Consider the following 26,103-nt stretch of genomic DNA (forward strand, 5'->3'; position numbering starts at 1 on the left):
AATGCAGCCAAACTCACTCTTGGTATCGCTTTTCCTTGAGCAGGCAGTTATTCCAATTTATATTCTTGGGTGAAATGCATAAAAAAGTCAGAAAATATTTTCAGTGAAAGTTTACCTTTGGATGAGGCTGAAATCACAGGGGCAACATGTCAAATTGTCAACATGCTGCCAATAAGTTGACTGTTTTCCTCTGAAATGTGCTGAAGGGGTTGCCCGCAGGTTAATGAGGTTTGATTAACTGTGACTGCTAAAATATCTGGAGGATTTCTACTGGATCTTCATGAATATCCACTTTTTTTTCACTTGTGATATCGAACATTTCTAATTTTTGAATTCTTGAACATAAAGACAGAGTGACTTCAACATATCTCAGAGTGAAAGAATACATGTAATGGTGTTCATACATTGGGCATCTCTAGAAAGAAGAGTGAGGAAAGATTAAATCCCCCTCACAGCTTGTAATTTAAAGTTAATTTAAAAAGGCCAAATTAAACAGAACCAAAGAAATTTGTCTGCAAAACTGTCATAATATTGACCATGTACATTCAATGGATATGATTATATTGGCTTATGAGAAAGGTCAACGATGAGCAACACCCTGCTATACCTGTATGGCCAGGTTGTGATACACATACTTGCCAGGTTTCAGCATCTTCTACTGAAATGTAGTAATGAGCTAGCCAAAAAAAAAAAACAAAGAATTTTCAAGAAATGTATTATATTAGCTAGCATTTTCTGCTAACTAGCTATCAAACTGTAGTCAATTCATTGCACTTATTGTAAAACTTTCATTGTTTTACACAGTTTTCATTTTTAGTTTAGTGTAGTGTTGATTTTGTCTAAGGATATTTACACTGTGGCGCAAGTGAAAGATTTACTACATTCAGAGTTGAAATAGTTAATATTAAAAATGAGAATGGGTTGAGATGTCTTGCTAAAAGGCATTTTGCTTCAAAGAGCCTGTCAAGAGGTGGAAGTGAACAGGTCATCCAACAATTTGTGGTAACAACATTGGACTTGAGGCAAAGCAGAATGTCAGTCTTCTAACAGCACTCAGCAGGTGAGCGCCCAAATGGATGGCTGGACAAAATAGCAGAAGACTATAAAAATGAAGGCTATCAGGAGGTTACTGACCATATGACCTCTGATGTCCTTTGAGAGCAGCCTGTATTTGAAGGCAACAATGCATCTGTGATGGAAAACATCAGGGGGTAGTGGGCAGCCACAGCCAAATTCACAAAGTTGGGTTGGTGCAAAGTTTGGATGTTTGTTGTTTGTGGGTTGGTTTCCTTTTTTGTTTGGTGCTGCTGGAAGCTGCTCTTTGTTGTCCAAAACAGTCTTAAAACTAGATCTGAGTTTCTATTTTTTGCTTTGTGTGTACTGTCATTTACTGTACGAGATGTTCTCACACATTTATTCACTCAGACTGAAAACCAGTGACTGCCAGTATGTGACAGCCAAATAAACTGAGTTACTATTGTAATATTGAGTTGAAATATAAAGATCTATGGACAGCTCCAGGATCAGCACCCTGGTCAGGTTAAGTTTATGACAGCAAAATAAGTTTTTTTATTTGGTACCACTTTTAAACCCTGAGGTCAATACTTCCAACTCTATGTCTAATTCCTCTACACTCCAAATTAATTTACATAAATACTCAAAATGCCACAGTTTTGAATATAAACATTTAAATGAGTTTATCCCAGTTGCAATAATTTAATAAACTGTAATTAAATAAAATAAAAATAAAAATAACTGTACAGCTGACAGGAAGTGAATCTGGCCCCATGTTGTTTCCTACTGATGCATTTCTAATGAGAAGGTCTATATACACATTATATATTTGCCAGTAAAAATCATGATTTTTGTGTTTGAATCTTAATTTATTCAAATAAAAAAAAAACCTGTACATTTTTGGTATAATCTGAAAAATAATGCCATACAACAGGCAGGCAGAATGCTGCCTGAGGACGAGCACAGAGCTCAAAAACCCTTGCATACTGTTCCTGCATGTTAGATTACTGCTAACATGCAGTAATCTGCTAACTGCTGTTCATCTTTTGCTCTGTTTGTACTTCTACCATATAAATACCTATTCTTACTCTTTGCAAACAATGGGATTTCCCTCTTTTACTTAGGATTAAATGCTGGCCATTTTTACAGGCCTAATTATTGAGTATGTGGACTCTCACATATTAACTAATAAAACTGAATATTTTATGTGTGTTGTGCATGGTTGTGCACATGTGCAGCTTAAGAGAAATTCATTAATGGAGCTCAACTCATTAACCTCTGAAAAGGTTTGCTTTGCCAAATGAGCTATGCTTGTGAGCCGCTCCATATATTGTATCCACATGCAGTGATCCTTGTGGAGTGACCAAAAGAATATCTAATTAAATAACCAGGCTGCATTTCTTTCTGTATTTGATGATGAGTCATGCATGCACTTGGTGCTACAGGAAAGGATTTTGAGCCCAGCATTAAAGCAAATGTATGTATCCATTTTTCTCCATTTCCTCCTGCCTTGCTTTATCGTTTTTAATGATGCAGCTTAAATGGAAATTCTTTATAGAGCCAAACAAAGACTGTCCAGTCCCTCAGTCATAGTAAGAAATATGAACACTTAACAGAATATCCACCGAGGCACATGTTGTATTCTCATTATGCTGGAAAGAATTCATCTCCCTATCTCATCACTGTGCTTTGTGTGACACCAGATTGAAAGGAAGACCTACTTTTTGGTTTGACCATAAAAAAGGCCCTTTTGTTTTGATTCACCTAAGCTGTAGAAATGTCATTTTTATCAATGCTGGATCACTGTAGCTATCTGCTTCTGCATGTATGCTGAAACTCCCATATGGTGAGCTGTTTCAGCACATTTTCCATATCCTTGATAATAGATGCTTGTTTCCTACACTAGTTTGGTCTTTGTCAGAACTAGTTGGACATTTGGTTGCAATAGTAGAACAAAAACCCCTACTACGCACTCTCTTCCAGCAACTGGTGACTAAAAACTAGTGACACTACAAATGCTTCCCAGTGACCTGCAATTTACTGTAGGTAACTAGTAACGGCCTAAATCTTTACTTGTTAACCCTTTCATCTTATTACTCAACTAGTGACCCAACCTTTTCAGAGCTTTTGCAGCAGACTAGTTAAGTAGTAAAAAATTTTGCCTCACTAGTTTGGTCCATGGGGCCACTAGCACATCAAACAGCTGACTAGTTAGGACTTTGGTCATACTAGTGCAGTGGCTGCCATTACTAGTAAGGCTTCTGTTAGAACTAGTTAGACAAAAGTGACTAGTAAGGGTTTTTGTTCTACTAGTGCAACCAAATGTCTAATTAGTACTGTCAAAGACTGAACTAGTGTAGGAAACAAACATCTGATATCAAGGATATGGAATATATACTCAAAGGGCTTGCCATACTCTTTAATGGTTTCAGTTAGATTACACTGCTTTCTCCTCAGCGTTTACTCCCAATATACCAAAACCATATAAAACGTAGCTGTAAAAAACATGTGAAGTGAAAGATAGTGCCAAGACATTTATAAAGGAATTAAATTCAATAAGAAGAAAAAGAAATTAGAGAAATGTGCATGTCGGTAAGGAAAAGAGCAATCTGATTTTAGTCAGAACGCTGGCGTCTGATTTTAATGTCAGGTTCAAAGGTAATCCGGATAAATCACATTGAGACACAATCCAGACAAGAGGTGTATGTTAATGCCAAGCATAAAGGGGAGCCACACTGGTCTTGCTGACAACCAGACCAAATGGGCTGTCAGGATCAACGTGTGAGAAGCTGAACAACTATAATTGCTTGATGAGTAAGCCATCCTGAGCATTAGAAACTTTGTCTAGCATTCAGTAACCTTCATCATGGATATCACTCCCATTCAGCAATATACCAGCCTGACATTCAGACGCACCCTTTGCTGCAGGAATCTCATTACCACAGTTGGATTATGTTGCTCTCTACATATTATTGGCTGTGAGTGTGTAGCGTTTTCTCATATTGTCTCATGCGGGGGAACTTGTGAATCCTATATTAATTGTGTATGACTTGGAGGCCAATTTGAGCCTTTTATTTAACCAATAACTGAGATTTTGTGTCTCCATGCCACTGAAAAATTACATTTGACAATTCAACATTACTTGTTATTCCAGCTAATCAAGCAGCCTCACCATTGACAGTTTTCATTCACAAAATTCAATCAAAGCAAATGTTTCTGAAGTCTATGCACAGTCCCTGTGTATTATACCAAGTGAACAGTGCACAAATTGGTAAAAGAGATAATGCTGACATTCCATTTACCCCAGCTGAACTGGGGTGAAGGTGCAAACCTTAGAGACATCATCCATCTATCCATTCATCCATGAAAAGTGGTCCAGATGCGTTGTGGGTGTCCACCCAGTTGGACCTGCCCAGAAACACTGCCCACTTCAGCTCCTTTCAACAAGTAAGAATAACGGTTCTACTCTGCAAAGTAAATTCATTTCAATTGTTTAAAACCTCTGGTCTCATTTTTTAGTACACTAGGAAAAACTCAGGACACTGGATTGTAGATCACATGGTTCATCACCTTGACATGTTTTGAGACGCAGACTGTGGACACAAATCCCAGTCTCTGGTGCCTTTTGCATTTCCCCAAACCACCTACTTGCAGAATGCACTGCAATTAATCAATGTATGGCAGTGGTTCCCCCTGGCAAAGCCCCAAATTTTGTGACCCATTAAGCCATTTTGCAGCCCGACCTTCTTTTGTGGGGTTTGGGCATCTGTAGTGACACCATAATACATCCTCCTTTTCTTCTCTTTCTTTCATCATCTCCCAGACATCACTAGAGGTGAGTAAGAAAATATGTTTAATTTAGGTGAACAAACCCTTGTAGATATTACTTACATTTTAATTGCATTACAAATCATATTAATAACATCCTGATAGTAAAATGTGGAACATTTTATTTCATTTCTAAGTAATCCATTTTTAATCACTTTGGCCCACTGCTGTGTTGCATTTTACTCTTTGATAGACCATTTCATGCAGAGTTTTTATGACTTACTATACTGTTACATTAAAATTTTACATAATTGCTATCCAAAACTGTATTTCAACATTTTGTCTAGTAGAGCCTTTACCAATGAAGATGCAAGCTTTGCTGATGTGTGGTGCTGATGTGGCTCCTCCAAGACCATCCTAACCTCAATATCTGCCCTGAGGACAGATGTGAAAACAAGACCACAAACCGTAGGTCATAGCTCCCTTCAGGAGCTCAGCTATGCCAACAAACAATGCAACACAGACCAATACTGGGAGTAATCCATTATTAATATCCTCATGGATGAGTGCTATGTATATAATGAGTAAGGAGAGGGAGAAGTTGATGTAATACTCTATTAAACATGAGTAAAAAGGCCTTGGGCAGAAGTGATAATAACAATGCAAGGCGGGTAGGGGGAAGGGTCCTTATGTGGTGCACCTCTAATTTGTATAAGAATCAGAGTTCTGTTCACATCATCTTGTGTGAAAAACATGCTGTTGCCACTGGCCATGCCCAGAGATAAGGTGTAACATTAACGCATGTGCTTGTGTATTTATTGTGAGAGAGACTGAGAGGCAATTTGATAGCTACATAAAGAGTATGAAATAACATGAAGGCTCAGAGATGCCTTGAATTTTACATATGTTTTTACATAATTAGTAATTATTTCTTTTTTATATATTTTTAAATCTTATATTCAAATATGAGAGCCTGTGGCTCATGCATTTTTTTCTTTTAAACTGTGCTGAGCAATCCAATGTAAATAAATGGGGCTGAAATTAACCTTTGCAAATGAATAATAGATATGTGTAAAAACTGCAATGAATAACTACTCAAAGTATGTTTTCCACTGCTAATTATTGTGTGTATAACATTGCAAATTAAGTATAAACTGTTCAATCAATACAAAAGGAAAAATTTCCTAATGAAATATTTATTTATTTAATATAATAGCAAGATGGATTTGTGTGTAGAGTATACATACAAATACAGCCTTCTCACCTATGCACATCTGGCTAAACGTAGCTATGAATGACGTGGGATACTTTTTTATCACTGGATAATTCTAACACTAGAACAATGTGGGGGGATAGTTTAAAATAGTGTGAGCCATCTAATAAGTGAAGCCTGCTGATGCCTTTAGGTGTAAACTGAATATATTTGGCAATAGGAAATAAAACAGGAAATAAAAGACTTCAGTCAAATGGCATTCATTTTGGATTGTGTTCTTACAATAGTGCTCTAAGACTTTTCAACAAAATAATATTTTCCCTAAATACTGTTTAACTGTTCTCATTGTTTTATACAGTGACTCTCCCCTTAAGAGTCTGACTTAAAAAAAATAACTTATGCAACTCATCCTCTTCAAAGTGCTAATATTTAAGTTCAGATTAAATTTCCATGAACATAATTTCCTTTCATTCATATACATTTTTAATTTACTGTGAATTTTATTTCTTCTTTGGAAGTGTCAGCACTCATTTTCAGATGGCCATGGTGCCAAGTGACTCCACACAACGTGTTTCAGCTTGCTCTTAGGTTTAAAGTGGTGAGAGCAGATGATGACAGTTGGGTGCATTACACTGCGGGATGGAAAAACTGACAAAAAGTGACAAACCAACAGCCAACTGTAACATTTGTCCTCTGAAAATGTTACACTTCTTCACTGAAGCAATCAACAGCAAAAAAGTCACTTTGTTTGTGGCCTGTAATTGCAGCACCTTGTTGTTGGTCAAGCTGTGCCATTTCAAAACCGCCAGAAACAAGCCCAAAGTCCCCAAAGTCCCCAAAGTTTCATTAAGTTCCAGTCAGTGACAACAAAGAGTGGAGTCAGATTTAGAAGGCAAACATATATTCTAGACAGACAGATGCTCAACCATCCAAATCAATAAGGAGAGATCAACTGGAATGAATAAAAAAAATACCTATAGACAATTGAGAAGGCAGCAACCAAAAAGTCAGGGCCATGAAGGTTGATGCCTGTTGATGCCACTGTGCTCTCAGTATGTGGAGGAAACTACTCACAAGCTGAATTTGTTTTATTGAATTTATTTCATTGTACTGTACACATACATACCTGTTGCTCTCCTGCTATAGTATTAAAATACTCCTGCTGTTACCATCATAACCACATGCCGAACCAACCAAATCTAAAATTTTAAGGATTACGCCTTTAAAGCCACAATGTTTTCTAGGTGGCTACAGTATCTACAATCACTCTGGTGACAAACATTGGTCAGTAGAAAAACAATTTCTTGTGTTTTGCTGCCTGTCACATGATGTTTTTGATGTGAGCAGAAGTTATCAAAGCCAGAAATTCAAATCTGTTCCATTGGGGCATTAAAGAGCAGTATTCAGTGATTGATTTATGATGTGTGAAGGTTGTGCAATGTCACTGTGCAAACATGGTGAAGCACAGAAAATGAAAATTTACTAATGAAGGTCGATGAAAAAATAGACACTTGAAAGTTACCTGTGGAATCTTAAAATTTAAATATGAGGTTCAAACATGAATTAACCTGAAATGTGGGACGTTAAGATAAAATGTCATCTGATAGGAAACATATTCTTCAAAATGTTGATTTTGTTTACTGTTTGATCTAGAGAACGGCGAGCTTATGTTGAAAGTACAATAAGTTATGAAAGCTGTCGGTATGCACCAACAGTATCACTGTTAGATGGTGTGTTGCTGATGTTTCTGGTACATTTTGTACTTAATTTGACTTTTGGTTCAGCCTCAGCTCCCTGTCTTTTCAGCTTCTGTCAGTCTGATGACTATGTCAGTGACAAGAACTATGTGTGATGACGTTAGGTCCCATGTTTTCTTGAAAATAAAAATTATAGAGCCCGAACACAAGGCAGTGTTACAATATTAGTTTGTAATCTTCTGAACTGACTGTCACAGCCCTTCTCCACAGTGCACAAAAATGCATTAAGAGCATGAGATGGGCTGTGTTGCTCTACATGGACAGTGGACGTGAGTGATATTAATGGAAACCATTAAATAAATCTTACATAGAAACACAGCCATTGGATGGGCAGTTGCAACTGGCACTGAGAGGACCGGGTGTCACATTTCAGCCAGGCACAAGCAGTTTTGTCAGTCGGGAAGAGAGAGGGTGAATGAGCACAACAAATTCTTGTGCCACATTAAATGTCGCCGCTCGGCTTTGCCAGGGTGACCTCTGTGGCCAATTATAGGGGAGGCTAATGCTTTGGCTGACATATCTATTTGAATGGATGAGATGTTTTTCTCATTCGCTGACACAGGAGATCACACGCCTATTATCATCACAATGGCCATATACACAAGCTTATGTAAATGTCTCCTCACGCAGTAGTGACTGTCAGACCCGCTGCATATTAGCTTTGTGTTTGGAAGAATGGCGAATGTGAAGCGAATACGGGGGATGAATTCAGGGTTGCTTGGATGTCACTATGAGAGCTGGGAAGGCTACACACTGAAAGATAAAGTCTCTTTTTTCCAATTGTGTGTAATAATATTTAATTAGTTCATAGCTGATTTAGAGGCTGTATTAAGGTGCTAAAAGCATTACAGCTCGAAGGGACTCTGCGAATTAAGACATCAATGAATATGACATTTGCGGACAGAGTATTAAGAGATACTGAGACTCTGAAGGGATGATGAACTGCTGCTAATATAATCAATTTTACATTGATCAAATCAATTCCAAAATCCAAAAGGTTAAATTTGACCATGTTTCCAATGTCATACAAGAAACGAGAGGTTGCCTGTCTGTTAAATGTGTCCTCCAGCCTCGCCCAAACACTTGCACCAGACAGAGAGCACCTTGTAGACTGAAGTAGGACAAGCACATAGGCCTGAGGCACAGAAGGAAATGGAAAACAGCAGCCTGTCTGCATATCGGACTGGGCAAATAATACAGCTGGTCTAACTGACTCCCCAGGGAAATGACCCTTAATTAGGCCCCTTCATGTTCATCCGTGCCAGCACCTGAAGAAAAGGCTCCTGTGGGTTTTCTGAGGCACTGGCAGAGATTTTATCTTTTGGGCCTTTCTGTGATTCCATTTGTGTTGGCTGGAGATATCCTCTTCTGCCTGCTTCATTGTTTCTCTGGGTGAAGTGGACTTCCTCATCAGGCCCCAATTAGCTCCATGCAGGGTGTAGGATCAGATAGTCAGGAACTTGTCTGTGTGTGTGTGTGTGTGTGTGTGTGTGTAGCACGTGTTTGCACGACTCAGAGGTTTGTGTGTCAACATGACTGTGAGCTTGTGTTGTGTGTGTTTGTATTGAGCCCGTGAGCTACTGTCAGTCGGCATCCTGTCTGGGGGAAAAGTCAACTGATTTGCCTCCTGCTCGCCTCTGTTTGATCCCACTGCTTGCTCAGCCGTGAGCTTGTTTGTAACCTTTGACATGCAGATGATAGGACCATATTGATGAGAGTGCACGCATGACAGGTGTTTACAGAATTTGAATGTAAACATAATAGCCACACATGCACTCTCAAAAACCCACGAATATCCATATAATTATAGACAGAAGCCTGTAGGGCTCAACTGTGTTTTATTTTTTGCCTCATTTATAGACAGTCCAGGATTGTTCATGTATTTGTAGAGGTAAGAACACAGTGTCTTCATTACCAGTTCGTCCAAACCCTCCTCTCCTGGTTGCTACCTTGATTAGGGCACAATGCAAGAGCCTGGAGCGACAGCTGGAGGAGGGGGGTGAGCAGAGGGATGTCAAAACACTGACTTGACTGCTATGCTTTTCATGCAGTGCACAATGATGCTTGTGTGTGTGTCTCTCTCTTTTCTTGCATGCCCCTAAAGAACATTTGGTATCCAAAGTCAAGTCCTTTTTGCCACCTTTCATTCTGTCAAGTGGCAGCCCCTCTTTTTTAATGACCCTCATGCTGCGTCTCTACTTCTTTGAAAAGTTTAATCCGACTCTCACACACTGTCAGCTAGTCTCTGGCTGTGATAATTGAAGACCCTCATCTTTGGAGATGGTCTTTGTACCATTTTGTTCTCTTCCCTTTTGAGGGCATTATTCGCTCCACCTGCCACACTGCCATGATTCCTTGATGTTCCACAGTCCTTACTGCCCTTCATCTGGACAGCTCTGACAGTGACATGCCACCACTACTGTCACTTACTGCCCTCTACTGGTGTCAACAAGTATTCCATCAGAGCCACACAAGTTTACAGTGTTGGTATGGAGAGGAGATTAAATGCAGTGGTTGACTTAGCAGTAATAGTTTGGCTTTCAGTTGGTTGTAATCTCTGATTCCTCATCTGAGTGATAGACAGGCAATAATTTGGCAGAGGATTCCTAAGTTTGGGGTGTGGTGCATCATGCAGTTTAATGAGTTGTGGTGGATGAGTAGGCATACTAGTACAAGTTTATCATTTCACCACAAAAAACCATCTGGTACTGCAAGAAGATGCTGGACTTGTGTTCCCTTGAGATTTTCAGCTTCAGATCAGTATGTTTTAACAAAAATATACTCATCTGAATACTGCTTCTTCTTCTTCTCCTTTCGGCTGCTGCTGTATATTTTGCAGATATTTCATTTAATGTTTGAGAGACCAAGTCCACTGCGAACATTCCAGTGTTGTGTGTCATTGTTTAGAGAATGGGTGGCTTAAATTAGCTCCTACCATTTTGGATTTGGCTACTGTCAGTGAAAGGGAGGATGCGCTGCAGCTGGCAAAAAGGTTTCCAACGGTGACTATTGAGCCTTCCCGGATATGTGTGCACACATACACACTTGTGTACAAAGACAACACACATACACAAACACTTATCCTCACAACTTGGCAGGCCTGCCCACATAGCTGGCCAGGAAATGCAGGCCAGAGACTGACTTTGCTTCTCTGTGTCAGCAGCAGCACCCCAGCACAGAGGTGAGGGATGAAGGAGAGTCTGCAGCTATCCTTTGCTTGAGTGCTACTAATAAGAACAGGAAGCCCAGATAAAGGGCTCTCTTTTATGCTGTACCCATAGCCATAATGAGGCCTGGCATCTGATGGATTACCGAGACTTATTTCGCAAAGGCTGCCTCATTTTTCCAGTCGCCCTCCGCTACCCTCAGCTCTCCCAGTCGGTTGAACAAAGGCCAGCCTTTTTAGTGCCTTAATGCTTTCATCGCACAGCCATCACGTGTCTGGACTTTGTATCTCCCACTCATTAATCGTTCAGCGATAAGTCTGACATGATTTCCTCAGAGCTACAGAAGAAGCTGTGAGAGTGCTTGGTGATGATACTGAACATAACTCCCCCCTTCAGTTAAAATAATATTAACCAGCTATACATTACACGCAAATGTCATATAAAGAAAATGCTCTCCAATGGGAGATGATTTAAGTACCTCCTGGCAACTGAGGTGACAAAGTCCTGATGTCATTTTAAGACTAGCTGCTATTCCACTAGTATTTGTGACCTAATGCAATCTCTTATTGAGAAATGTTTTTTTATCATTCTTTGAGTAAAAATGAAGCATGTTCTGAAGGTTTAGTATCCATATACTTAGATAAATGCACTAAAACGATTTAGTGCTGGGCAGGTAGTGTACAGTGGGTTTATCAAACTTTACTTTATGAAAACAGCAGCCTTCTCTGGTCGGCCCTGAGACTGGAGAGAATGGATCAAAAGCTGAGGGAAGTGCAGATTTGAGCAATAATTCCCTATAAGTTCATTACCGCAAGCAACACGTTGACATTTCTTACATTGCTAATATAAAAATATTGATTGAAGATGCTTTTTAAACAGGTTTGATGATTGAATTAAGGGATTTTGGCCTTGGTGTCAGTGTAAGCAATACATTAGTCATTTTTGGATGCTTCTACCCAGAGAAAGTAACTTCCCACCTTGAGATTAGTCAAACAAGCTTTTACCCGACTGAGTAATGTGAAGGCAGATGTCCTCCATCTGAGGTTTAAATAAAAGCACTTTGAGGTGTACAAGAGCATTAATTCAGTATTCACAAGCCACATAATCACAGGAAATAATTTTGTGTGTTGCTACATAGTAGAAAAAAAGAATACTTTGAACATGAATCATCATCATTGCTAATTCACTTAAAAAGAGGCATTCTAAAAGAAACGTTTGAGACCCACTCAGCAGTATCCTCAAAGAACCTATTTGATGGACATAAAGCCTGTGAAGGATTGTTCACCTCTGAAAGTTTCTCTGATCAGCAGGAACTGAAATACCAAGGACAGACAGGCTGGGTCCTTGGACTGTTTTTGCAACCACGTCTGTTCAGTGTGTTTGTGCGTGAATGTCTTTTTGCATTTGTGCGTGTGTGTGGGCTATTGAAGTCGACTCTGTGTTCTTTCCCTGGTGCTTCCTGGGTCTCAGCCAAAGCCAGAGCTCTGTAACAGGAGATAAAGCTTGTCTCTTACCAAGACGGGAGGAAATGGAGCTTGGCACTTTTGAGAAGGCCACTCACAAGTGTATTTACATCATTTTGGAGGAGCCACGCTAAACTCGTAAGCGCTCATCAGTGAAGTGTAGTGTCTGCACAGAGAGAGCTGTGGTTTGTTTAAAGAGCTCTCCCTATAGGCATAAACAAAAAAGACGGACTGCCTTTTAATTGCAGGGGTAATTTAACGCCTGGCTTGCTAATTAAATTGCGCCTTTAACCAGCCTGCCTAAGACCATGTCCACATAAAGTCAGCATTCAAGCATGGCATGGAGTGGCAGACTTTGCCTAGGGATAGTAGAGACAGGAGAAAGAAAGGACAGGTGATGAAGGGAAGAATGGTTGACAGGAGGGTCGGAGACCGAAAAGAAAAAAAGATGTTGCAGAAGTCAAGTGTGTTCACATATATATGTAGGTTTAGCAAGACTGAAGAAGAGTCACAGTAGCATAAACCTAGACACAGAAACACTAAACATGAATTATTTGTCTGCTTGTAATGCTTACTGGTACTTATTTTTCTCATACCAGATTTTAACTCTCTGAGCATCTTTTTAAAATTACTCATCACTCTCATCATTTTCAGATGCAGATGTTTTTTGAAAACCCCACCTTATACTACAACTAGTAAACGTAGTGTAGTATTTAGTACCCAGACATCCAGATAATTCTCTAAGTTGATGGTGTGCTTTGTCAAGTGTTAAGGTTAGTGTATGTGTCCGTAAAATGTAATTAAGCACCTGAATGGTGGTGGAGGGTGTGTGTCGTATACTCGTCTGTGTTATGGTTATACATTACACAGTGTCACATGGATTTCAGCATGTTTGCTGTGTGAACAGGTCTGGCATTAAAAAAAGGCATGTTTTGCTGCCCCATGTCTGCACAACTATTCCCTGTAGCTGCACGAGCATGTTTGTTTTTGCTACACAGCAAAGTGCAGATACATGTATGGCAAAACTATGTATTTGGTGAGCTTGCCAATACCCCCTAACCATCCTGTCTATCATCACCCAAGGGAGAGCAGTAGATGAGGACATCCTCAGGTTACTGTACAACACATTTATTTTCACAATGTTGCAGCTGTGACACTTTCCCTGATGTAATCACATAATGTCATGCAGGAAAATACTCCACAGTAACAGTTTGGATGTGGGACAGAGGCCAAATCCAAATACACATCAATGTATAATGCATTATGAATGTAATCGTTTGTTTGATCCAACATGACATCCATGACTGGAATTTGTCACAGACACAAAGAGCATCTTGTTGCTGTATACATAAAAAAATGTGGTTTTCCAAGAAGATTATAAATTTATTAAACTAAAACTGTTTCACGCTACTCCACTTCCAAAAGACGCTGATAGTATAATTAGGCTGAAATACAATTATCACAGGTAACGCATTGACTGAAATTTAGCAATATTACACCTTACAATTGTCCAGCTCATTTTGCTTCTTCTGAAATTACTAAAGTACCATAGTGAAATGCTTTTTGTCAGTTTTTTTGTACATCATGTTTTAGACTCAAAGGGAAAGTGACAACCAAGCCTTTCACTTCTCACTTTAATTTCCCATCTACAAATCATCTGGTCTATACAAAACAGAAACAAATGTTGGTCTTTGCTACTAATATGAACAGTGACATGAGTCAAATATGGTACAGAATAGACATAATGTTAGACTTGACCATAGTTCAGTGGGGCCTGTTTGAATGTGGAATTCATTGTTTAACTTCATGCATCCTACATGGAAAAAAGAGCATATATGAATAAGTGAAGAGTATTGTATTCTTTTGTACATTGTAGTTGTTTTTTTTTCTAACTCAATGCCAAGTGCTAAATTAAATGATGCTCAGGATGTGTGAGAATATAGTGTATTCATCGGGGTTCCTTGCTATCACCTCATGGTTAATTCTGTGAGATTTTCTTACTTAATGATTTTCGTTTGTTGATTATCTGGCAGGCAGTGCAATGAAGATGATAAACGTGACATTGCTGTGGAGAAGTGCTGTCATTGTGTATGAAATTAGATAAGGCTGGACTTTTATTCTGACTTGTTTTCCCACATGCTGCCCTGTTGCTTTCCCCCCAGCTTTACGTCCTGGTTTGTTAATTGTCCTTGGTTTGCGTATGATCAGTTGGACTATGTTTGTGTTAGTGTGTATCTGTGTATGTTTTAGTCTTTGCTTGGTACTCTAGCTTAGTGTGTCAGGTTGGTTCCTTCGTCTCAGTCATGTTCTTGAGTTTTGTTCCTCATGGTTGTTCTGTCTTGTTTGTTTTTGGGCTGTGTTATGTAACTGTTTTTGTACTGTTGCTTTCCTTGGTCACCGTGTTCCTGTTTATCCTAGTAACCCTGTTTTTGTGCTTGCTGGCTCCGGTGTGTCTTGCCATGTTCACTCTGTTCACTGTCTCTTTTTGTTCATCTGTTCGGTTCAAAATAAATTCCTTTTCCCCATGTTGACTCTCCAGTGCAGTCTGAATTTGGGTCAATACCGTAAAGTTATTTAGAGACAGTGATGCTGAATTAATCATATTTCATGTTGATTAATACATCATCTTTTATTTTCAAATTACAGACATTATTTTCTGTGATGTGAACACAAAGCTCTTTTATTTTGTTAAAATACCAAATATATTAACTTCTGAGAGCCTTTCATTTTGTTTCCTACACAGTTGTTTTAGGTGGAGCTCTGTCATCCCTATTAAACTTATGCATTTGTTTCAAACGCTAATTTTATTACAGTGGTTTTTAGCAGGGTGTCTCTTTACTCAAGATTTTGAATGTATTGTATAAAATATACACAGAATAACTTAAAACAATATTAAAATGATATTAGAACTGGTAGAACTTAAAGTATGTTTTAATCATATAACAGAATCTATTATTTGCATCCTTTAAAAACCTTCCAATCTCATGCAAAACTATTAGCATCAATGTAAAATATCAGTGAAGCAAGATGTTATGAATATAGTTCCATTGGGAGAAAGTAAACTTTTTTGCCATTTGTTCACAAAGCCCATGAAAGAAGCTGATGAAATGGGACCATGGGGTGATGATAATGACAGTTTTGAAATAATTTAGTTGTACCCATTGAGATTGTGATTACATATGACACCTTTTTGTATATATCTGGGCTCTCTCCAGGTAGTTTCACTGATTAGCTTCAAACAGGGAGGCGATGGGCCTACTTATCAATGAAATCCCCTGGTATAGTGTTTGATTCTCACAAAATCCTGGATAACTGGCCCTGTGCTGCACATCCCTACCCATCCCTGCTACAGCCATAAGATGATTCCCCTTTCCCTGCTGTATTCTTCCAGTGAGGACATCCTGTGCCAATGTCCTTCTTCATTCTTATTTTCAACATCATAGTGCTTTTGATTCTTCAGGTTAGCTAATTAAACAGTTGCATAGCAACAAGATGATGCAACAGTCCTTGCATCCTTTGAGCTCTTGTTGTCTGTAGTATTAGCAAAGCTCACAGCTGTGCTTTGTGTTTGCGCATGAGACATGAGAGGCACTTGAGCTGCCTAATACTTAATCTTTATTTCATTTAGCAGCTTGATCCATAATCTATAGAAATATCAGATGATATACCTGTTACTTCTTAAAAGCTGAGCCTTAGCTCTCAGTGATGATAAGAGCATTGTATAGTTATCAGATGAGTTTTTGTTAAATCACAATAGCTTGAATTAGAATTTCCTTTCAAAATAATGGCAGTCACAGTATTATCCTCACTAATTTATTCAATGCCAGTTTTTGACACATTGGCCATCTTTTCTCACCCTACTAGCATGTCATATGACATTATTACTCTTGATACCCTGAGGCATAAGGAGGGCTTGATGCATGCAGGGTGGATGTCACAATATTGCCACTTTCCAGGCCACCCAGGCCAAATGGCAGGCACGTATGACGAACCCACTGAGGGCCAGAGGCTGGAAAGCTTTTCTCTGCACTAAACTTCTCAAGCAGGGACCAGGAGATTCGACCTGGCATGACAGGTGGATAACAGTACAGGGGACAGCTGGATGCTGTGCCCTGCAGGCCTGCTGGGATCTGAAGTGTCTCCAGTTCAGAGCTGATTGAACCTGGCTAGTTATTTCCTTAGCTCTGTCTGCTGAGCCACTGCACACAATGCAGTGACCAATGATGCCAAATAGTTAAAATAATAATAATTAAAAAAACAGACACTCTGCTACTGGGAGTTGAACAGTTGGCCTGCATCACCTTTGTGTTCCAGGTTGGCCAATTAGTGACAAACTTGATTCCACAGGCAAAACCACCTTTTATTAATTCATGACTGTAGGAAAGCTAAAATACAATACAGTACAGGTTACCATATTATTGGCAGATGTGTTTATTTCTGTTCACATGCACTTAAAATTATCCAAGCTTGTTTGTAATAGTTAGCAAATTCCCATGGGAAAAGCCTTATATACAACCTCATGGGAAAAAAACATATAGCAAATGTCATTTGTGGCCAAGTTTTAAAAGTGTTAAAATCCACATCAATTTATTTTAGATTCTAGTACAGATTGTGCTTTGTGTAAATATCATCACAATATTGTGTCATCTATCCTACACCATTCTAATTATATTTCATTGGAGTGATCCATCTTCAGACCTGACAATTTTTCGCATTTTTTAAGAGAATCTTCATTTCTTATGTCTCCAGTAATTTATCTGATTATCTGCATATGAATAGAAACTTCCTACAAGATGGACTTTATTTGCGACTGCTGCTGGGTGTACCCAACTTGTGAATGATAATCCTGAGGACTGACTTTGATTAACTCTGGTTAATTGTAATGAGTTTGCAATCAAAGTGTAAGTTAGACTGTCTTCTGGGTTGTGAGCTTCATGTTTCATTCTGTGCTTTCTATCCACAAAAGAACTAATAGAGGTCTGTTTGAACAGCTCATGATAACACCCTAAGCCAAAGCACCACTGAAAGGCTTGGTTACACCAAGCAGTGGCGCAGACTATGTGTAGTTCTCTCAAATTAACAAGATTATTCATGAATTTAGATGGCTGCTCAGTGCAGTATTATTCACAGACGTTTGATTACACCAGAGGGTTGCTAGCTCTGAAAATATTTGCAGTAGAAGCTTGTGTTTGTTTAAATGTGTGTGTGTGTGTGTGTGTGTGTGTGTGTGTGTGTGTGTGTGTGTGTGTGTGTGTGTGTGTGTGTGTGTGTGTGTGTGTGTGCGTGTGTGTGTGTAAGACAGTGCCAAAATGCACTCAGAGTTAAAGAGAAAGATATTGGTGGTGGCAGCAGTACAACTCACAATTGGCACAGGAATTAAGGGCTGTTCTAGAAACAAAAAGCTTGAAGGTTTACCAGCCTCACATAATATAATTTTCCTGAGAAACCTATAAAAATCAGAGTAAGATTAAATATTTCCCATCTTCTTACAAATTCTGATAATGACCAAACTACTGTCTCATTGATAAAGTCCTAAGAATAAACTCAACAGAAATGTAAGAAACCCAGTAATCAAAATCAACAGTAGGGGGAAGCAACGCCCAGAAAAGACAATGGTCAGTTGGGAAATAGACACACGAACAAGGGGGGAATAGAATTACAGTATATAGAGCTGTTTGCTATAATTGCGATGAAAATCTTTTTTATTTCATCTTTTGGTTCCCATTAACATTTGCAATTACACCTTGGAATTTTTGCTTTATAATATTGCTGATAACAGTACCATTTATGGGCTGAATCTGAAACTATGCGGTAATAAAACATATCCAATTGCTTATCTCTTTACCATATATAATTTTTTGATCAAATATAGTTCTTCTCACTTCTAATTTCTAACAAAGCACCTTAACAGCTAACAAATAATAAATATTAAAACACATAAGCAGAAATAACCCTTCGTCCTGTGCAGGGCGACGTTGCGTCCCTTTCTAGCTGTTTTAATTCTATGGAGCGGCTGCTGTATTGTTTTGATTAGAATAGTCATTTGGCCAGGTAACGCTACAGCTACGGAACACGTTATCTAAGGTTAATTTTCTCAAGTTGGATTTATGAAATCTGCATCAAATGTTTCACGTATTAATGTTTCAAATTGCATCTTACAAACCTAGCTAGTTCAGCTAAAGCAGAATGTTAGCTGCCCGTCTGTTAGCTAGCAACTTGCTAAAGCTAGCTAGCAACACAGCTAGCTATTAGCTCAGCGTTCTGATGTGTGCTTGGCCATTGTTTCTGGTACTGGTCATTTTAATGTGTTTCTGATTTTAATGGTAACGTTAGTCGTGGTTAATATCTCAACTAAACCGTAGGACGTGGCGCTGAAAAGCCGCACGTCGTGTTTTGAAGATTTACGTTAGCTTGTGTAACTAACTTGTCATAATATGTGACGGTAATTGAAGGCAGTAGTGGCGTGATGTGCGTGAATTTCGTTCACATTTCAGTTCAACGTTAAACATAAGCAACCATGCAGGATGCGATTCAAACTACCCACTGCCCAATGTGATCGTTTTTAATCATACTGGTGTTTGATAAAATTATTGTCGTTTAACGTTAGCCGACTCAATGCTAACTGGGGCTACAAATAATTGTTATGCATATTAACGCCACACAACCAATACCAAATACCAACATAACCACCTTTTATGGTTTATGGTGTATACTGCTGTTAAATCTTCCCTGGGTTGTAAAATACAGGAATATGTACTGGGCTGGGGTTCCTGTGTTAGCCTGTTCTGGGCTTTGTATTAAGGGATAATGCCAGGAACATGCAACGTTAGACAGAACACTATCTTAGTGTTGTGTTCATGAGAAATAAATAAAGTGCTTAGTTTCAAAAACATTGTATAATCACGCAGCGTAAAAAGTGATATTGTATAACATAATAGGATTAGAAACAACTCCATACGTTATTGAATCATGCATTGTGTGCTCACATCCAGCAAGGGGCGCTGCTGCACAGACTGTGTTTGAAACCAGAGCATTATAACTCTGAGAAAGCATTTTAATGCTCTTAGTTTTATTTCAATTGTTTTGAGTTTTCTTGTTAAGCGCCAGGATCTTACAGTTCTACCTGCAAGGTGTAAAAGTAAAGTTCTGTGTGTGTTTGCTTCAGAGAGTGAGTGACACATAGGGACTACTCATGTTTGGCTGGATCTGTGAGGAAGCATTCAAAGGCGTCACCAGAGACCGACTCCAGACATCAGAGACATGACTGAAAGAAAACCCCTGCTTACATTAGCTGTCTGCTGTGGGGGGAATTTTTTTCTCATATTCTCTTCCCAAAAGGCTTTTCTGTGGTAGGCTGGCTAATTCGTGTGACTTTTCCCACAGTATTTAGTGGAGGGGTGAGAAACCACATCCTGGATAAAGAGGTTTACTTCCCATGTACAAGGTCAAAAGAGTTCAAGACACAAGAAGACTTGTGTCTGTTTGTCGACAAGTCGTGATCTTACTGTTTAACGTATATATACATTTTAAAGTTATTTCAAGCTAATATTTCAACATTACTAAACAGATTTTCTAACACTTGTTTTTGGACTCCAGTATAAAGAACTTCATAGAGTGTAGGTGATTTCTTATATCTAATTAACAAGGCAGTACTGCAATAGTGCTTCCTTTTGTTTAAAGTAGGCTACATTAGTGTCTGAGCAGTGAGGATGATGTGTTTTATTCATTCACTTGCTCAATAATGATTGATGGGTGCAAGACGTTTCTATTAGAGGAAATGTGGCTGGCCAAGAGGAGGTTTGGAGCCAGGGCTGGGAGGAGCTGGAAGTAGTTTGGACATAAAGGCAATGCAGCTGTAGAAAGAAGGTTTGCTGTCTGTTTCCTGGCTGGCCATTTGGGCTGGTAACAATGTCCCCACGCCCAGTCCAGCCCTCTCTCAAAATGGTTTGCCCACCTTTATCACGAAGTGATGCATGTCCAAGCTTTGTCCACTTGTCTCCTACAGATGGCACAAGTTTTATCAACTAATGTGGAGAGTGGTTTTCTCAGATCATATGTAAATCACAGACAGATTCATAAATTAACCACTTATGTGTAGGTTGAGACAGTAGCCCATAAAGTGCTACTATGAAATATTTTAGCATAACACCTCCCAATGTTTTTTCCAGATTTCCCCTTTAGGCATAGCCACTATGGAGGAGCAGACAGTTTCTCCTGGAGCCAATACTGACAACAACAGCCAGAGAAATGGAGATGAGGTAAGAACTGAGCACACAGCTATCAAGTGACATATTTTGCAATTTTTCCAATTTAAATTCCAAGAATATCCTGCCAGTGTGTGTATCATGGGGGATTGCTGGCTGAACTTTCAGAACACCTCTGTTTTTGTTATCCTTGCAGAAGCCCCGACGTGGCAGCTGGACCAAAGGGAGGAAGAGGAAGAAGCCAATGAAGGATAGCAACGCACCAAAGGCCCCCCTAACAGGCTACGTCCGCTTCATGAATGACAGACGGGAGCAGCTTCGGGCAGAGCGTCCAGATGTGCCCTTCCCAGAGATTACCAGGATGCTGGGCAATGAGTGGAGCAAGTTGCCCCCTGAGGAAAAACAGGTCAGTGAAAAGGTTCAGAATAAGATACACATTGAATATACAAAATGGAAGAAAAATTCTAAATGTTTTGGGTTTTTTACCATTTCTGTGATGTTCAGTGTAATATAACCTGAAAAATATTTCAACACCACTGTAAGTATTAGTAAAAATACATAACAATCAGTGCAGCCATAAATAAACAGACTAGAGGAATGAGCAGCCATCAGCAAATTGTTATTTAGATTTTTGACCAACAAGATGGTGGATTACTAATTGTCATGCTTGTTGGCTTTCAAAGATTCTAACAACTGTACCATAAAAGACTAAACTGAAATATTCATCTGTACCATGCCAAGACTTAAGAATGTCCCGAGGCAAATTTGACACCCTCTCAAACCAGCAGAGACCAACAGTGGAGATATAAAAACATGTAGAGCCAGAGGTGTCAGTGTTGTGCAGCTGACAGAAAACGCTGACTTGGTTTGGAAGCTGTTTTACAGATTGCATTGCTGTATTGTGATGGTATATTGTACTGTGTCCTAGATATTACTTTTTTCTTTTGTCACTCCACTGCAAAGATATGGGTGATATCAGTGTGCTTCAACAAGAGAACATTTGCATAAAAATACAAAGACCAGAAAATACAAAATACAAAGACAAATATTAATCAACATAATTGTGACCTGTACTCTATACATACCACATTTAATTTCATATAAAATAGGCCATATTTATATTATGGCATTAAATTCTGTCAACAGCATTTCACTGTGCATTTAAGAAAATGTCTGCATCAATGCTTCACGTGGCATTTAGCAAAATTCCTGTGTTGTCAGTAAGCAGAATGCCTCATGCATAGGTCCTGAAATATTTATATTCACAATTAGAACAGGACTTTTTTCCTGGAGAAGATTTTAGAGGTCTGGAAATGGTTAGTTTTTAAATCCAAAGATGGGTCAGAGCCCAGCCAACTTTAACTGCTGATTAGTATCATGTTGTTGTTTTGCACAGAGTCCACAGCTGACTCAGATTTACCAGTATCCTGGGACAAGGTTTTTGCATGAAAATGGTTTTATTAGCTTTTCTTCTAATTCCGAAAGTCATCATATCAGGAGATGCATTTTTTTGTTGCAAGCACTGAGCAAATTTAGGTTATTAATATTGGAAATGACTGATTTTGTCTAGTGAAAAGAACTAATCCTGATTAGGAATAATTACTCCAACTCATCATGCTATCTCACCTACAATCCTCCTCCATCCTGTTTTGCCAAATCTAATTTTTCTCCTTCTTGGCTGAGCCTTCTCAGGCATTGTCACCTTCTTTTCTTGTCTCTGCAGCGATACTTGGATGAGGCAGAGCGAGATAAGGAGCGCTATATGCGTGAGCTGGAGAAGTACCAGAAGACAGAGGCCTACAAACATTTCACCAGGAAGGTCCAGGAGAAGCAGAAGGGCAAGCGACACAGGGGAGGTGAGATCTGCTTAGAAACACAGCATGGTGGCAAATTGGCATTGAAACTTAATAGTTTGACAGGTCAGAATGTTTAAAAAGTAGTTGGCAAATCAAGGCATTTTAATAAACTAGATAATATTTTTGGTGGAAAACTCCTGCCTGGAGAGGTTGACAAACATGCACATGAATGTGTAATACATGTCATAGGGTTCAGCAAGTAGTCAGTGTGTTGCAGCTCCTGTGTGGTATGAAATAGAAAAGTCAAAAAGAGAGCGCTATGGTAAAAAAATAAAAAGCAGGTAGACCATGACACAAACATGGACAAGGCAACCACTTCCCTGAAAAATGTTACTTAATACTTGGCACTTTGAATTTCTACATAATTTAAATATTTTCCTGTTTTTCTAGTGGTAACCCAGAACTCTTTTGCTTTGCTCAGGCAGTGGAAATGTAGCAAGGAAAGCGAACACTTTGCAAGTTCATAGTAGTTCACGTTTAAGTTATTGTTCAACATGTGGCCAAGGACCCGTCACTTTACTCAAACAACACATGGTCCGTATTATAGTCAGACTTTGTTTCTGTGGATAGATCTGAGTTAAAATATTAGAAATACTGATGAAATAAACAGGTCTACTGCGGCAAAAAGAATTATGAGAAATGTGCTCCAGTGATGTAGATGCTTTGTTTTCTTTTATAGTTACAGTGCAAAGTGCAATGACAGGATTTTTTTATTAGTTAATTTATTTTATGCGTTCAAGAACGCAGCATGGAGGGAAACATGAATCATCTGCTATATCCTTTTTGCTTTATGCTTTCCTTCCTCTCCAGATGTTGGGCACCAGGTAGCCAATGAGGCTCTGCACGAGGTTAGTAACTCTTTCCTGTCCTCTCACACTTAGTATAACTTTCCTTAAAAATGCCTTTTCTAAATATAATTCTATTACAGAGATGGATAGAACCAGACTTCATCAGAATAATATGATTTACTCAGTTCAGTTTGCATACTGTATTTTGCCAACTTTAGAAAAAGTGTGGCACATTATGAGAGAACCAAGACATCACTGTAAATAATGAAATAAGTTACAAGCAGAAAGGGATTATGACAGATGCTTAATCATTTTAAAAAAGAAATGTAACTAATGACAGACTTTGTATACTCTTGATGGGAGTTTACTTTTGCTATTTTCTCTCCCAGGAAACTAAACCTGTTGTGTTTGCCACATTAAGTGCTTATTGTTGCATCACTAAAGCTGGGTTAATCCCCTTTGGTCCTGTGTTTGTGATCCAAACACTTAGCTTCTAGTAAGTGTGCAATTCATTTTTAATAATTTCTCCTTGTAATTACGAGGTCTCCTTTGTAAGCCTTTCAGCATGCTGTGACGGAATATAGCCAAGGTGACTTTTTTGGAATCAGCATTCCTGTGGGAGTAAAAGTGTTTTCCCTCTAGATTTCAGAGGACACATGATTCAGCATGAATTTCATTAAGAAGTAGAAGGAATGATGCATTCTTTGAGAAGGGAATATAAAAGTGAAACTTGCACGGTATTGTATGCTTCTGTTGTGAAACACATTTTTATTGCAAATTTATTGCAAACCATTTCAGAGCCTTTGATATTGTAACAGCACGGATGATGAAATTACTTCTACCACCTCATTTCTTAAACTCTATCACTGTATTTCCCCTGTGGCCAAGTATGAAATCAATTACCCACCCACCTACAGCCCAGTCAGATAAATGACCACCCCTTGCTGTCAGTCTGTGTTGCCAAATGGTTCATTGTTCAGCTTATCTCCTTCCTTTTAACTGTCTGTGGTTATTAACAGAAGGATGCAGAAGGGAAGGACAGAACCGTGTTTGACATACCGATCTTCACAGAGGAGTTTCTCAACCACAGCAAAGGTAAAGAGCTTGAAGGCAGCCTGAATGTTTTTATATTAACGTACTGCTCTGCTACCTCAAGGCAACTTTGCTATATAGTGCTCCATCTTCCCAGAATAGTTCCACAACACAAAAAAAGAACACAACTCATTGAGCAAATAAAAAATTGATTATGGCCCCAGGAGCTGTATCTCCACGTGTCATCTCTCTAGACTTGTGTATTCCTTGACAGCACGTGAAGCTGAGATGCGGCAGCTGCGTAAGACCAACATGGAGTACGAAGAGCGTAATGCAGCGCTGCAGAAGCATGTGGAGAGCATGCGTGGGGCTGTAGAAAGGCTGGAAGGTGATGTGATGCAAGAGAGGGGACGCAACGGACTCCTCCACCAACACCTGGAGACCTTGCGCCAGGCGCTCACCTCCAGTTTCTCCAGTGTACCTCTGCCAGGTAAGAACAGCCAAAAACACTCTCAGTTTATTCAGTGAGACCCCTGGTTACAAATGTACAACAAATAAAATACATATAACAAGTACGTTAGTCTGAAAAGCTTTTTTTTAAAAAAAATAACATTCTGCATTGTGTGAAAAAATGAATCAAACATGCCATATGGAAAAATAAAACACTACAATTGATTACAATTTGCAGCAGCTTATGTATAGTGAGTAAAAAAAAGCAGTGATACATGTAAGAATAATTTGTGAAAGGTAAAACTGTCATATATGTTATTTGGCAGATAATAAAATGAACACCTGTAATCTGGAAAAGAAAAACACAGGCTTAAGAAACTTTCATGCATTCACATACTTGTTGACCAATAGGTAGTGGAGAGACACCCACTCTTGAAACCATTGACTCCTACATGAAGAAGCTCCACAGCATCATCGTCAGTAACCCCCAGGAACATGAGAACCTCATCAACACTGTAAGAGATGTGGTCAACCGTCTGGACAGGTAAGAGCTGCTCTATTTGGATGAAGTGTTTTGATGTCTTTAGTAGAATTTAAAGTTGCTAATAGCTTTTTGGGATTTCTTAATCTAAAGACTTTTAATTTTTGTCTTCATCTAAAGACTTTTACTTTTTGATTGTCTTGTCAAAAAGTGTTAACCGTAATAACAAATACCAATCGGGATATAACAGTGCCTAAAATCAGTCCTTTACAATTCTTTCTCAGTCTAACCTACATTTCAAAATAAATCACTTTGCCCAATTTCACCTCAGGGTACATTAATTAGCCTTGTCTACTTTGTCAGGTTGTTTCAGCTCTAAATGAATTATGAGCTTGTCTTTTACTGTCTTTGCCATAGATAATTGGACCAGTTCCAACTGAGGTGAGATTTGGATTGAGATTTGCAGCGACCTTTAGGTGTTGTTTCCAGGATGATATGATGCTCCTTGATGGGGACTCTTCTGTCACCCTGGAAGATTTTAAAACTTTTATTACTCTTCTAAACTCATGTAGGTGACGGTGATGTAGCGTCTCATATTTATTTATTTTTTACATTTTTTAAACTCTGTTCATGCTTTATTGAAATAGCTGTAGTTTGTTTTATAAAATAATCCAATTGCAGAACAGTTTTCTGCCCATTTATAGCAGATGCTTCCACAAAAACAAACCAGTATACTACATTAACATTTCATGACTGATATAAGAAGACGTGGCCATGGGTTTGCATTTACATTATCCAAGAAATATTGTTGAACAGACTTTTTTTTTCATGCTATTGAAGAAAAAATGTGCCATGTATTTTTTGCCTGTGTGAAAAAGTGTTTTTGTTTTCAATAAACATATTTCCATTA

General features: G+C 38.8%; 1 protein-coding gene across 4 annotated transcripts; it reads left to right on the forward strand.

The window, feature by feature from the left end:
- Positions 1–18,355: 18,355 nt before the first annotated feature.
- hmg20a (high mobility group 20A) lies at positions 18,356–26,103 on the forward strand. Of its 4 annotated transcripts, none has more exons than XM_026312188.1 (9): positions 18,356–18,466; positions 20,551–20,640; positions 20,783–20,992; positions 22,310–22,442; positions 23,253–23,290; positions 24,253–24,325; positions 24,537–24,752; positions 25,124–25,256; positions 25,611–26,103. In XM_026312188.1, exons 2-9 carry the CDS (start codon positions 20,575–20,577, stop codon positions 25,612–25,614), a joined length of 873 nt encoding a protein of 290 aa, XP_026167973.1. In that variant the 5' UTR covers positions 18,356–18,466; positions 20,551–20,574; the 3' UTR covers positions 25,615–26,103. The 4 variants fall into 4 exon arrangements, with proteins under 4 accessions (XP_026167973.1, XP_026167968.1, XP_026167969.1 ...); XM_026312183.1 differs by having other exon boundaries at positions 24,250–24,325; positions 25,611–26,101; XM_026312185.1 differs by having other exon boundaries at positions 18,372–18,433; positions 24,250–24,325; positions 25,611–26,101.

The sequence above is a fragment of the Mastacembelus armatus genome, chromosome 6, assembly GCF_900324485.2.
Source record: "Mastacembelus armatus chromosome 6, fMasArm1.2, whole genome shotgun sequence".
In the NCBI taxonomy this organism is placed as follows: domain Eukaryota; kingdom Metazoa; phylum Chordata; class Actinopteri; order Synbranchiformes; family Mastacembelidae; genus Mastacembelus; species Mastacembelus armatus.